This window comes from Mesitornis unicolor, unplaced genomic scaffold (assembly GCF_000695765.1).
Source record: "Mesitornis unicolor isolate BGI_N332 unplaced genomic scaffold, ASM69576v1 scaffold25244, whole genome shotgun sequence".
Classification (NCBI taxonomy): Eukaryota; Metazoa; Chordata; class Aves; order Mesitornithiformes; family Mesitornithidae; genus Mesitornis; species Mesitornis unicolor.
Window position 1 is genome coordinate 1 of NW_010181148.1, and position 13,700 is coordinate 13,700.

General features: G+C 47.6%; 1 protein-coding gene across 1 annotated transcript; it reads right to left on the reverse strand.

The window, feature by feature from the left end:
* Positions 1-7,068: 7,068 nt before the first annotated feature.
* Positions 7,069-12,089, reverse strand: LOC104539740 (activating signal cointegrator 1 complex subunit 1-like; the record flags this gene model as incomplete). Its single annotated transcript, XM_010183341.1, has 4 exons — positions 11,978-12,089; positions 10,845-10,944; positions 9,833-9,930; positions 7,069-7,247 (listed from the first exon to the last, which is right to left on the reverse strand). Coding segments are annotated over exons 1-4 (489 nt in total), but the record flags the coding sequence as incomplete, so codon positions are not given.
* Between the last annotated feature and the right edge of the window lie 1,611 nt (positions 12,090-13,700).

Consider the following 13,700-nt stretch of genomic DNA (forward strand, 5'->3'; position numbering starts at 1 on the left):
CCAATCCCTAACGTTCTGAGATTCTGTGATTAACACACCCATATTAAAACAATTATTTCCACTTAGTGGCCGTTTCCCATCAGCACATTAAATAACCTCCACTTTTAACTCCAGAAGAAGTCAACACCACTTGCCAGGCTGCTGAGGCCTTTCTCTGTCTGAAAAAAGCCCACTGAGTGACAACGACAGCTTCGAAGTTTCTAGCTGTGCTTCAGAGTTTGAAATAAAGCCTTTCAGACGTTTAAACACTGCAGTATCTCAGCCCGTCAGTTTTTAATGTCCCACATCTCACTCAGCATTTTTCATGTCTAGTGACAAGATCCATACCCTTCTTTATAGCGGTGCTTATGGGCTGGACTAGAGATGAGCCAGCTTGCAACACAGAGGCCGGGGGCTTGTTCCAGCAGCTGCAGGCTGGCACAGCGTGCTGGTCCCCAGGAAAGAGCACGTACATACCTTCCACTGCTGCCCATTACTTTATTGCTGACTGAAACCCCAAATTGCACCGTGCCAGCAGTAGCAAAGCACGTTGCAAACCTCAGCACTGCACAGCAGCCTGAAACACACACAAACTACATCAGGGGCAGAGGAAAGAGGAACGGCTCTATCTCACTTCTTCCCACCTTCCCCTCTCTGTGGTAAAAGCCTCACAGCTTCCTTTAATTCACCCTGCTGTTAATGGGCATGACAGAACATGATTTCTCTCCATCAGCCTTTCTTCTCCAATGGTATCTGTAAGCCAGAGGATATTTGGCCCATCAAATACAAAACAATAGCTTGGGTAACAGAAACTGGGAGAAAGTTCGATTCACCCTTGTGTGGACAACCAGCCGATGTCACTCTCGCAGTGCGCACAGATGACGCACAGTAACAAGAAAACAGTTTGCAGTTCAGAAAGCAAAAGCCCTACCCTTGTTTTCCGCCCCAGCATGATTTGTACTGTAAACATCAACCTGCCCCTAAAGTAGCATTCTCCCCTGAGCTTTCCAACACCTGAGCGTGGGCTGAGAGCTGACAGAGCGACAGGGCACGCCACCTCCACAAGCCATGCTACCGCTGCTGGGGAGAGCAGCAGGGAGGAGCAGCACACAGTGAGCAGGTCAAGACCTAGATAACCTTCCTGGTTTACTCTCAAGTATTCCAGACAGCTCCTCAAAACCCAGCTACTCTTTCACAGGCCAGCAGATCCCACTTCTCCCACACAGAAAATAGATGCTACGTCAGAAGTAGCTCTCCCTGGAACAGGCAATGTTTCTGCAGGTGTCTCAGCAGCCCTTCATGGCTGGATGCTGCTCATCGAGATGCAAAAAAACTTGAACTCACTTATTCCACTCCCAGATTATGATACGCTATCAGCAACCACTGTGTCACCTCATGGGAAGCCACCCTGTCCAGTGGTATCAGTACTCTGCAGCGTGACCAGCAGAGTCAGACAACAGCAACGCAGAGCCTAGGAAGATGCGTTCATAACTACTGCTAAAGGAAAATCCCATCCTCCTCCAGGGAGAATGAGCCCAAGAGACATGATCCTGTCAACACCGTGATTTTGGGGCTTCATGGATATCTTCCAAATATGTAAGGAACCCTCTCAGGGTAAGTAACAACTGCAAAAGCAGGAGTGAGGAGTGAGATTTAGCATCAGAGATGGGCAGCGGGATACACTGGGATCTAAGCAACGCTCCCCAAGTGCCTCTTGGAGACGAGCTCCTCCTTCACCAGTTTCCTCCCCCGTGCAGTGGAAAGTGTGCACTTCTCATAGCACAGGTCGCAGTGGCTGGTGGCAAGTGGTGGCTTCCAGCCCCAAAGAAAGCAGAGCACCAGATTAGGGGAGGTGAGGTGTCACAGCAGGGAATCCCCACATCCTACAGGGGAATCTGAAAGCAGTGTATTTGCAGGAACTCGCTGGCAGATGCCAACATGTAAACCAGACTTTATCCTCTCTCTAAAAATTTACTGTTCAACCTTAGGTTCTTTAAGGATGTGCTGAGAAGAAGGAAGAATATTCCCTTAACGCATCATCCGTATGTGATGAGTGTCCATTTTAGCTTGTGTCTCTCCCTGACACTGCCCTGCCATGGTCAAAAAACCAACTACTCGTTTCCACTCAGCCTTAAAAATTAATTCTTTTTCCTCCTTCACACTAATTAGACTTCTACCTTTGCTCTCTTCCTTTAGAAGGAACAAAAAAAGGCTTTTATCTGGAGTCTTCACCTCTTTTTGCGAAGTGCAAGCACATCGTTACTCCAAATCCAACACTCCGTGGTAGGGAAATCCTAGACCACAACACACTTCACACCTTCTACACAACAAGGCAAAGGATCAAACTCCTTAGCTCTTCCTCCCTGGCTGTCCCCTCTCTACTGTCTTAAGGGCTTCCAATATTTGCAGACAGCTTTATGATTTTTTTTCTTAATAGCAGCACCACATGCCAGCTATATGCCCTCTCCTACCCTGATCCACAAACAAAGGAGCGAGCCAGAAAAACAGCATTTCCTCAGAACTGACTGAAGAACTGCGGGCTGAAAAATCCCTCCCATTTTCTGTCCCTTCCACTCCGAAATAGAATACCTCATTAGCAATGTTTGATATTTACAGGTTGCCATATATTACAGCAATCATATTTCTTTTCCGTGCTACATCTGCAGACTGTTAAGACTGCAAATGCTGTGTTTGCACAGCTCTGAAAGACCCAACTGCGATTTTTCACGGCAATATTACTGCAAAGTCTCTTCCCTGTTCCACCTGCATACTCAGTTTCAGTTCTCCTCACTCTGACAACTACTTGACTGTGCAAGGAGACTTCCAAGGTCATCTGGACCTCCCACTGCACCACATCAGTAATGACCCTGTTCAGGTGAGCCACCTCCCCGTATTTATATTAACTCAGCCCCAAAAGAGCCTCCCCTCGGCCTTGCTTCATTGCCTGGCAGCCCTGACCATATGACAGTGTGAAGTGTTCCATATTTCAACACAAGGTTCATCTTATAGAAGGTCTTAAAGCCACACACACAAAAAGTAGTTAGAAAGCATACACCACCAACATAACCCTATGCTATAAAATATAAATGAATGGTTGTCATAGTAACTGCTTCAGAGAGAAATAGTCCCTTGGAAATGCTCAATGGCCAGAAGAAATCCTCATACATGCACACCTGGTCCTTTCCTTCCTTACCATTATTACAGAGTTTCATCCAAAGACTGGAGGTTACCTAATTCTCCAATGTTTCGCACCAGCAAACTGCAACAGGAAGAGAAGTGCATGGATTCTGTCACTGAAACCTGTTCAGATTGCTCCAAGTATCCTAAGAAATCCCGTTGCTTTGGACAAATCTATAAGCGGTCTTCCTGCTCTGTGAGGCACAGTTTTGAATTACTGTTTCTCATTACTGATGTGCCTTCTAGCAGACCCCGCTGTGAGATAAAGTGGTATTAGAGTGGCATTACCGGCTGGTGGAGTGATTGAGAGACACACGGGGCTGCAATATACTCCTTGAACTAACAGGCAGCAATGTATCTAGAAACCCTTTTGCTAATCCCAGGAGAAGGAAGGGCAGAAAAATAAAGCACCACATATTTCTATGTTATACATATGCAAACCCCCAGATAACCTGCCACTGACCAACTTCCACATTTCAAACTAAAAATGGAAACTCTAGAGCTGATGTAAGCAGTACCAGGAAAATTTCAAGCCCTCCTGAGAGGCCCAGGACACCGATCAGTGCTAACACGATCCTGCAACTTTCAGGCCAGGGCACCTTGTGTCCATGCAGCCTGGAGAGCAGGAAGGACACCCCCAGCCCTTCTGCCTCCACTCACATAGATGTGTCCTGCTGTAGGGTGGCTTCAGCTGCCACTGCTTTGGGGATTCCAAGAAGCACCGTGGTAAGTCAGCAGCAGCAAAAGGCACACTATGTCCTGAGTACCATATTTTTCTCAGAGATATTTTTGTTACTGGTATTAGGAGGATTCATGTCTGGGTGCTGGTTCTGGGTACAGTTCAAGTCTGAGGTTACTGAAAGCCAGAAGTAGGTGTTAGGATGAAATGTGCTCCCACGTGTACATTCACACTGCAAGATCCCTGACCACGAAGCAGAGCCTCACAGGACTCAGTGCTGTCTGGACACAGAACAAAAACTGCAGGAGAGACAGAAGGTCAGGCAAGAGGAGGAAAAATGAACATGAGTAGCCTGGGCAGCAGTGGTCTCAGTGCTCCTCTGACCAAGCTTGAGTTTCTGTAGTTTTCTAGGACAAGAAGCACGTGAGGGTTAGCAGATATTCTCAGGCAGCTTCTTCCGAATGTGACTGACAACATCGGGGAAAGCACCAAGATAAACCTATGAACATGTTTCTCAGTGGGTAGCAGACCTCCCTGCCTGCCCAGCGATGCAGACTGATACTTAAGAGTGAGCAAGAGACAAACAACGTGACACAGATCAGGAGAGGTCTGAAGAGCAAGTAAGATCACCAGTCGAGACTGGGCCAGCGGAGGGCTGCAGAGATGTAACCAGAGTAGCAGGAAAATTGGGTGCTCTGCGAGGAAGAGAGGAAGTCCTGTGTGAGGCCAGAGCGCGGCAGGATTAAAGACAGAGGTTGACAGCATGAATGACAGCTTTAGCCACGCAGGTGAATAAATGAGGCCACATCACAGAGATGTGGCACTGAAACGATTCACCTGACGCCGAGGCAGCCTGGAAGCCAGAATCCAGAATCTAGCAAGACACCAAGGTTACTGCCTGGCGCAGCAGGCAGGTCTGGGTTTGCTGTACACAGGGAGGGACAAGAAAGAGCCACAGACCTGTCAGACAGCTCAAGGTGGGGAAAAGGATCAGATAAATGGAGTCCAGGATGCCAAGGCTTCAAGCAGAGCAGGGCCAGCCACGTCTGAAAGGACTGACAGGTTGAGGGAGATGAAGTGAAAGGACTGTAATAGCTGTAAGCCCAGGTAGAAGGGGGTAAAGGGCAAGAGAAACACCAGACTGAAAGCAGCAGTCTCAGTCCAGGGCTAAGAGCAACAACAGCCACTACCAGAGCCCCATGCTGAAGTTAACAGTCCCACAAAGAGCTGCTGCTTCTCTCCTTGTAACTGTGGTGTTCCCACACAAGGACTGGAACTAGAAAACAACAGAGGGAGCCCAGTCACCACTGACACCAGCCCAAGGTCCCACATTCTCTGTCCAGCCAACACTTTCTCAGGCTGTTTCTGTCCCCCTACTTTCAGGGCTTTCTTTTAATAGCGGTAAACTTTAATAAAGGTAGCTGTCCCGGGTTAATGGGGATAGATGATCGAGCCAGTGATATCCTCCCAGCTGTAGGGGGTGCTCATGGCATTGCACTGGTTGCTAATCCCTGGATCTGTTGGTCAATTTTAGTTGTATTTAGCAGGAGGTGGAAACCTGAGTGCTAGAAAACTCCTAAGATGTCACTGAAATAGGCAGCTGGGTGGAAAAAAAAGGGACTTAAATCAGAACTGCCAGGAAAGAGAAGACTGAAAAGCGAGCTCAGTTCTGCTCTTAGAGATCACAGAATCACAGAATGGTTTGGGTTGGAAGGGACCTTAAAGATCATCCAGTCCAACCTTCCTGCCATGGGCAGGGACACCTCCCACCAGACCAGGTTGCCCAAAGCCCTGTCCAACCTGGCCTTGAACATCTCCAGGGAGGGTCATCCACAGCTTCCCTGGGCAAGCTGTTCCAGTGTCTTACCACCCTTACAGTAAAGAACTTCTTCCTAATATCCATTCTAAATCTACCCTCTTTCAGTTTAAAACTGTTACCCCTTATCCTATCACCACCTGCCCTTGTAAAAAGTCCCTCCTCTGCAGGCCTCTTCAGGTACTAGAAGGCTGCCATAAGGTCTCCTCAGAGCCTTCTCTTCTCCAGGCTGAACAGCCCCAACTCTCTCAGCCTGGCCTTGTAGGGGATGTGCTCCTGCCCTCTGATCACCTTCGTGGCCCTCTGGACCTGCTCCAACACACATATGTCCTTCTTATGTTTGGGGCCCCAGAGCTGGACACAGTACTCCAGATGAGACAACTGACTACAAAAACTTGAGCAAGAACTCCTGTCTACTCAGGTATCAGATAATTCACACACACAGCATAAAGACATTGGAAACTAAACTTCTTCAGCTGTGCTATTTGCAAGATTATATTTTCCCCTTTGAAAGGCACAAGCAGAAGTGATGGACATGAAGGTAATAACATCAGCCCACAAAACCCTGCTGCGTGTCTGTGATCTAATCTGCAGCGGCCACAAAGAGGAACTCTCCTCTCTTGCCTAGAGGTGTCCTCCCAGCACTCAGAGGACATGGCAAATTAATAATACCATTCCCTCTCCTCAGCCTGGCCCTGTGCTTCGACATACCACTTCTGTCAAACTAGAAGCACACTAAAATAAACCAGGGAATACACAGCTTTCACTTCGTTCTGTTCCTTATTTCCCTATGCCTAACTATTTCCTGCAGCTCTCAAGGCAAGATCTGAAGGCAAGTAGGAGGGACTGTCAGCACAAAGTCTCATGGGGAAGAAGGGAAGTGATTAGATTTGCAGGATGGCATGTGCTACCAAGTCATTTCTCGCTCAGCTCCAGTAATGACACCCATCTTCCTTCGCTGTCAGCAACCAAAAGAAAAGTGAAACAGAAGTAGCAGCAAACTTGTGAATTCCTACCTGGCTTCACAGTTATGTAGAAATCATATGAAATGTAGAAAGGTCCACTACATTATTTAGTGGTTTTCCTATTAAAAATAAAAAAAACCACCAAAAAAGACCCCAAACCCTCTTCTGAATGTTAGATATCCTCCCACCTAGGAAAGTGTCTAAGGAGGACAAAATATTTTACTAACAATTTACTAAGCAAGCCATTCTGCATTCCAGAAGATTTCACAACAGCAGTCAACAAATTCACAGCAGATCCACCAACCTAACGAAAAAGCCTGTTAAAAATACATTGGTAAGAAATAGAATAGAATAAGGCCTTGAAGGTAAACATCAAAAAGCTCTCTGAAGAAATGAAATGCCACTCTGTTGAAGGGCTTCCACTCCGTTTTAATTCTCATGTGGTTCCTTACCTTTGAGCATTTCTCCAACACTTCCTCCTTGAACTGCAGGAACTTCTCCTGGATGGCAGGCTGGTTGAGAGCGAAGGACAGGAAGTGTGTGAAGGGCTGCTTCTTACGGAAGCTGTCCAGGAGAACATCGATCCGCGTTCGCGCAGAGACGACACCACTGCGATGCTGCCCTGTAATCACTGCAAGGAAACAAAGCAATATCTGCCTGCTTTCTGTGAAGCTGCAGTGAGACTGCTGACACCCATGTCCATGGAAAAGAAAGAGTAATTGAATGGATCAAGATTTTACATACTTATCCATGCACTTTAAAATATCAGTATTGGAGGAAACATTAGAATATTTCATCCAGGAGACGTCGGGGGGGAATTAGAAAAACCTGCACAACAGCACCTCTCTCCTGTTAGCCCCAGGCTCACTGAAGAAGCAATAGGAATTAAAACTCCCAGCCAGACACAGAGAAATCTAGCCAGACTCCCTGCTTGACTTAAAATGCCTGACACAGCTGTGCTTTTCTCTGTAAAGACAAGACGATGCCATCAAAAGTATCCCTCTGCTCTCAAGAAAGTCAGCTTTGAGTGTCTAAAAACCAATAACTAAGTCTATCACTTCAGTGGCTCTTCAGATTTCTAGAGCATCATTTCAAGTTTTCATAAAGGCAGACAAAGTGAAAAAGAAAATAAAATCTATCAAAGGCTGTATTGGGTTGGCGTGGCAAGGTTGTGGCAGCGGGTGGAGAGCTACAGGAGTAGCTTCTGTGAGAAGCTACTAATAGTTTCTGCTCTGCCCAACAGAGCCAGTGGATCCATTGCTGCCCAAGGCTGAGTCAAACAGTAACAGTGGTAACACCTCTGCGATAACATAGTTGAGAAGGAAGGGGGGAACCCAAACTGTGTGATGGAAACAGCAGTGGAGAGAGTGAGAAGATGTGAGAGAAAAAGCTCCACAGACACCAAGGTCAGTGAAGGAGGGAGAGGAGGTGCTCCATGTGCCTGAGCAGAGAATCCTCTGCAGTCCATGGTGAAGACCATGGTGAGGCAGGCTGTGCCCCTGCAGCCTATGGATGTTACCAGTGGGGCAGATATCTACCTGCAGCCCATGGAAGACCCCACACTACAGCAGGTGGATGCCCAAAGGAGGCTGTGACCCCATGGGAAGCCCATGCTGGAGCAGGCTCCTGGCAGGACCTGTGAACCCATGGAGAGAAGAGCCCACACTGGAGCATGTTTGCTGGCAGGACTTGTGACCCCGTGGGGGACCCATGCTGGAGCAGTCTGTGCCTGAAGGACTGCACCTCGTGGAAGGGACACGTGCTGGAGCAGTTAATGAATAACTGCAGCCCGTGGGAAGGGCTCAGTTGGAGAAGTCTGTGGAGGACTGTCTCCCATAGGAGAGACAGCAGGCTACAGGAGGGGAAGAGAGTGAGGAGTCCTCCCCCTGAGGAGGGGGGAGAGTAACGTGATTCAACGTGTAATGAACTGACTGCAACCCCCGTTTCCTGTCCCGCTGCACCACTGGTGGGAAGAAGGTGGAGAATTCGGGAGTGAATTGAGTCCATGAAGAAGGGAGGGATGGGAGGAAGGTTGTTTTTAAGATTTGGTTTTATTTCTCATGATCCTATTCTGATTTGATTGGTCATAAATGAAACTTATTTCCCTAAGTTGCGTCTGTTTTGCCTGTGATGGCAATTGGTGAGTGATCTCTTCCTGTCTTTATCCCAATCCATGAGCCTTCTGTTGCGTTTTCTCTCCCCTGTTCCACTGAGGAGGGGGAGTAATAGAGTGGCTTTGTGGGCACATCCAGCCAGGATCAACCCACAACAAAGCTCAAGATAGTCTGTAATTGTTCATGCGTGCACTTCAAGGCACTAAACAGAGAACACTTAAGCTGGAAAGGAAAGAACCGCAAGGAGCAAAATCTTCTTGGCTTCCTACTATTAAATGTTTTCAACATCACTCAACCTTCCTAGTAGTCCTTCAGAGTTCTCAGGAAAAAGTCAAGACCCACTTCTTGAGACGTACTGCCACGTTCCTGTGCAGCACAACAGCTGGATACCCCCGTCACTAACTCCTCACAGCCCTGTCACAGAGGTAACTGTGCACCGTGCCTGTTATCACCACAGTATGCGTAAGGGGCCCTCTGGATATCCACTTAGGCAGAAATCCACATGGGCCAGCCCTTATGAGCAACGCCTCCTTTCTTTTTCAGTCACTGCAAGTGATGAGAAGGAACATACGGTACAAGAAAGCCTGCTCTGTCAGGATCAAGTGACAGCACCAGACAGGCAGAAACGTCACCAGAACACTTCTCACATTAAAGCAGATGCTGAAGTTTATTTCATGCACAAACACACAACGCAGCAATTTTTTCTGGATGTGTGTTACAGCTCCTCATTAATGGAAATGGTATTAATTTTAAAAACAAAAACAAATCAAACAAACAAAAAACCACCCCATCACATTCGGGCCCAAAGTCCTCAAGTCTCATTTAAGGCCTAGAAGCGACTTCAGTGAGACTATTCATACATTTAAAATAGATATGTTTTGGGATCTTTTTCCCCAAAAAACCCCCTCATACTGCTTTATAAGGACAGGTAAAATAAACGCAGGAGAAATCTGAAGTGATTTTTCAAAGGCCATAAAGTGAGTCGATGCCAAGTCAGAAGCAGGAATTAAGGGAAAAACACCTCCTATGCCCCCTCCCCACTCAAATCACATCTGTGCAAGAGCTGATGACAGAACACCCATTTTGTGCATGTTAAACTCACCAATTTCTCCTTCTACTCCAGGCTTGGGAATGCTGATGGAAGTTCGAGTCTCTGTTTCTAGTCTCTTCTTCGTTTCCCCTTTCTTCCCAATGATGTACCTGGAGGCATAAAAGTGCAGAAGAGTCACTCACACAGTGTCCCTGGGCCACCCTCCACCCACTGTGTCCAGCCAGCAGACTAACCATGCCTCAGGCAGCTGGGTCCCCTCAGATTCAGTATCTCTGAGCCAGAGGGATGCACGCGCTCAGCTCCATGTGCAGGAGCTGGTCCAGGCACAGAGGCTACTCCCAGCACCAGCCCAGGACCATGGAACAAATTGAGCTGTGACTCACAAGTCAGTTGGTCCACGACAGCTCTGCCCAGCACATCCTGCCACAGCTTATTCATCAGCTGAGTTATCCCTTTTTTCCCATTACTCCAACTGACGAAGAACTAAGGGCACTTTTTCGGCTTTTTGCTTTGTTCAAGGTAGTCATTCGCCAGTATCCAAACACACAGCAGACCACCTTTCCTTCTCTACATTTCAGTAAAACTATTCAACCAATAAAACTGTCAAAAATAATTAGATAAAGCTTTGAACACTACAGGCTTCCCAGTAAACACCAGATTTGAGTCCACAGTCAATTCCAGCGGTGCGTGCTATCTCTCAAAGCTTTCACAAACTCCCCCTGCCAGGCTGCTCACCCCAGTTCTTCCTCCCCTTCTTCCACCCCCCCGACACTTTTATGTTCAAGGGAAGAGATGCTCAAAAAGTCTCCTGCCAGCAAGAAAGCACCACCTGCTGTCTCTGTCACAGGGAAGGCTGGGAGTCAAGCGCGGCACAACCGCACTAGAAAGGCATTGCCAATTTTCCCTTCCCAAATGCTAAAATCCACATCCACAAAACGGAATGCATTTCGGAGATCTGGCGCATACCCTGACCTCAAAAAAAACCCACCCAACCCTAAACTCTGCGCTCTACCACTTCCTCAGTCAGCGGCAATTTAAATAAACCAGAAACACACAGGCTCACTTGTATAACGGGCTGGGAACTTCCACTCTGCACTGGAAGCCTTTCTCAGTCTCTTCCACCACAAAAGCATCACAGGGTTCATCTGCGCAATCACCGGGGCCTACCAGAAAAAAAAACGACAGACTTTGGACAACCTCTGCAATGTCTGGCAGTGCTTTATGTAGGACAAGAGTCTCTCAGCCTTCTTCTCCCAAGGTTAAACAAAGGAAGAAACAGACTCCCCTCCGTTGTGGCTAACTGCTTTTTATTTCACCTTACTACCAGCTCCGGAAAACATAATGACTGCTTCTAAATCCGCCGGGCTCGGAGGCGTAGGAAAGCAGTAGTTATAGCCCAGGTTTTCTGTCAGCTGGAAGTTGTGCAACTACCCAGTGGGAATGGTCTCTTCTCCTGGCAGGGAGGAAGCCACCAGCCCATTCAGAGATCTGAGCAGGAATTTAAAGTCACAGAAGAATATCAGTAAAAGGTGAGGACAGTTTTGGTCCAAGGGTTCAGGTAGAGTGTTTTGGAAAACAGATAAATTCTCACACTGTCAGCATGGAGGAATACATACATCTTTCATCTGTGGGCCATTCAGCCGTGCCTGTCACGATCAAAGATGACCTCCAGAAAGAGGCCGTGGTTTCTGTCTCCTCTCCAGCATATAGAGGGACAAATTTGGGTGGCATGCAGCTTATTAAAGCTCTGTTCAATCCATTGAAAGACAGGGTGGAATGGAGAAACAGAACACAACCCTTTCCATTTGAGAGATGACAGCTCAGCTTTTCTGTGCCCACAGCAACTCATGCAGAGTCAGAACAGACACATATGCAGGAAGAGAAAGTAAAGTACATCAGAACGGGAAAAACTGTGCCCACAAAATAGGTAACACCTTTCAAAAGCCACACTGCAAGAGGCCAGTTTTTTAAGGCGCAAACATTGCAGGGACAGAGGATCTTTAGCAAGCAGCTTCCACTCCTACTGTATCTACAAATAATCACAGTATCGAAAAGAAAGGCACTTCAGAAACCCGGGGAAGACAGATCAAGACATCAGAGAGAACACCAAGAGGTCCCTAGGTCCTCAGTGTCGATGCTTTCACCTGTAGCATGCCCCGACAGCACCACGGTGGCCCTGCACGCAGCACTCTTTACCTGCAAAGAAATCCTCCTCCTCCTCCTCGTGCTGGTAGGCCTGCTCCTGGACGAGATTCTTCCTGTATACTCGCCCCCCAATCCTTATCAGGGTGGGCCGCAGAACGTCCATCCTGCTCCCAATCCTGAGGAAAAACCAAAGACAGCTTTGCTAACGCATGCCAAGGGAAGGTAAATCCCCACGTCTCCTTGGGGATAATTTGTAAAAGGCATCAAGAGAGCTCTGAGGGGCTCAGCAGTAGAGAGCAAGGTCTGTACTTCCAGAAGAGCAATAACTCACAGAATCACAGACCGTTAGGGACTGGAAGGGACCTCAAAAGCTCATCCAGTCCAATCCCCCTGCCGGAGCAGGAACACCCAGATGAGGTTACACAGGAAGGCGTCCAGGCGGGTTTTGAATGTCTGCAGAGAAGGAGACTCCACAACCTCTCTGGGCAGCCTGGGCCAGTGCTCTGTCACCCTCACTGAGAAGAAGTTTCTTCTCAAATTTACCTTCCCAAACTTTATGGCACTCATTCAAAGCCGAATTTTATGACAACCTACAAGTATTCTCCGTCAGCTTGCAAAGCACAATGAAGCAAAACCAGGAAATTTAAGCAATGTAAGATACGTAACAAAGCATCAGGTTTTTTTGCCCTTGAAACTCACAGGTTTTAGCTAAAACTCACTGCGGCCTCAGCCAATGTGCTGTTTTAGCCTTGTTCAGTTTCACCCTGTTATCTTCCACAGCCGCAAACCAAAGGGACCCCCACGTCTTGCAAGGAATTCCCTACAACACTGACCTCTCTCAAAATACCTGCCATCCACCACCAGCTCCTCCAAGGGCTAAGGAGTTCTCCAAAAGGAAACCCAGCTCCCTTGGTCTGCTCGGAAGGCAGCTGGGGGAAGAGAAAAGAAGTGCTCCAAGGGACTGCTGGCCAGTGTAAGCAGTTACACCTCCTGCCCTCCACCTCAGAGCACCGTGGTGAAGTTTGAGGCGTACATGTAAAAGTCTTACGCTACCCTGCATTATTCCAAACGATATCAGAAACACAGGGCACAGAGTTAAACTTGTTATGGTGGAGAACGTTTATTGGTGCAAAAGCAAAGAACTGGCAGTCATCTGCCAGAGACTTCACAGCTTCAGTGCTTTAATTTCTACATTAGCTGAATTTGTTAACGTCGAATATCTCTGTTTGGCTTGGTTTTAAACTAGAAACTTCTATTACTCAGAAAACAAAGTCTCTACCAAAAACCAGCCTCTGTCAAAAGGTTTACCTGTCCACTCTAACAGAACCTGTCAGGAAAAAATGAAAAGCTTGTCTTTGAAGATGCATTTATTCTAAACCAGATATTATGTAGGATGACATGAGGTTCAGGTTAATGCTTTTCCCCCTAATTAAAGCCTCACCTTCTGAAGTTACTTACAACCACCTGAATTGACATTTAAATGAAAAGGCATTCCGGTAGTTAAATGAAAGAAGCGCACTCAGGCTTTTTATTTTTAAATTGTAGAGCTGGTGTCACAATTTCTTAAAGACACTTAAAGGAGCAACTACACCCCACTGCAGTGACAAAGCCTGACGGGGTCTTGGTCACGCAGCCAGGAAGAGCAATGGTGGGGCCGGTGGATATACAAAGCAGCTGGGGCCGCAGCCAGGGTGCAGGATTGAGCTAGGCTCCCGCGGGAAATGTTGGGCGAGCAGCAGCCAAGGGCAGAGCAGCCCCACCGGGCCTCGCCACC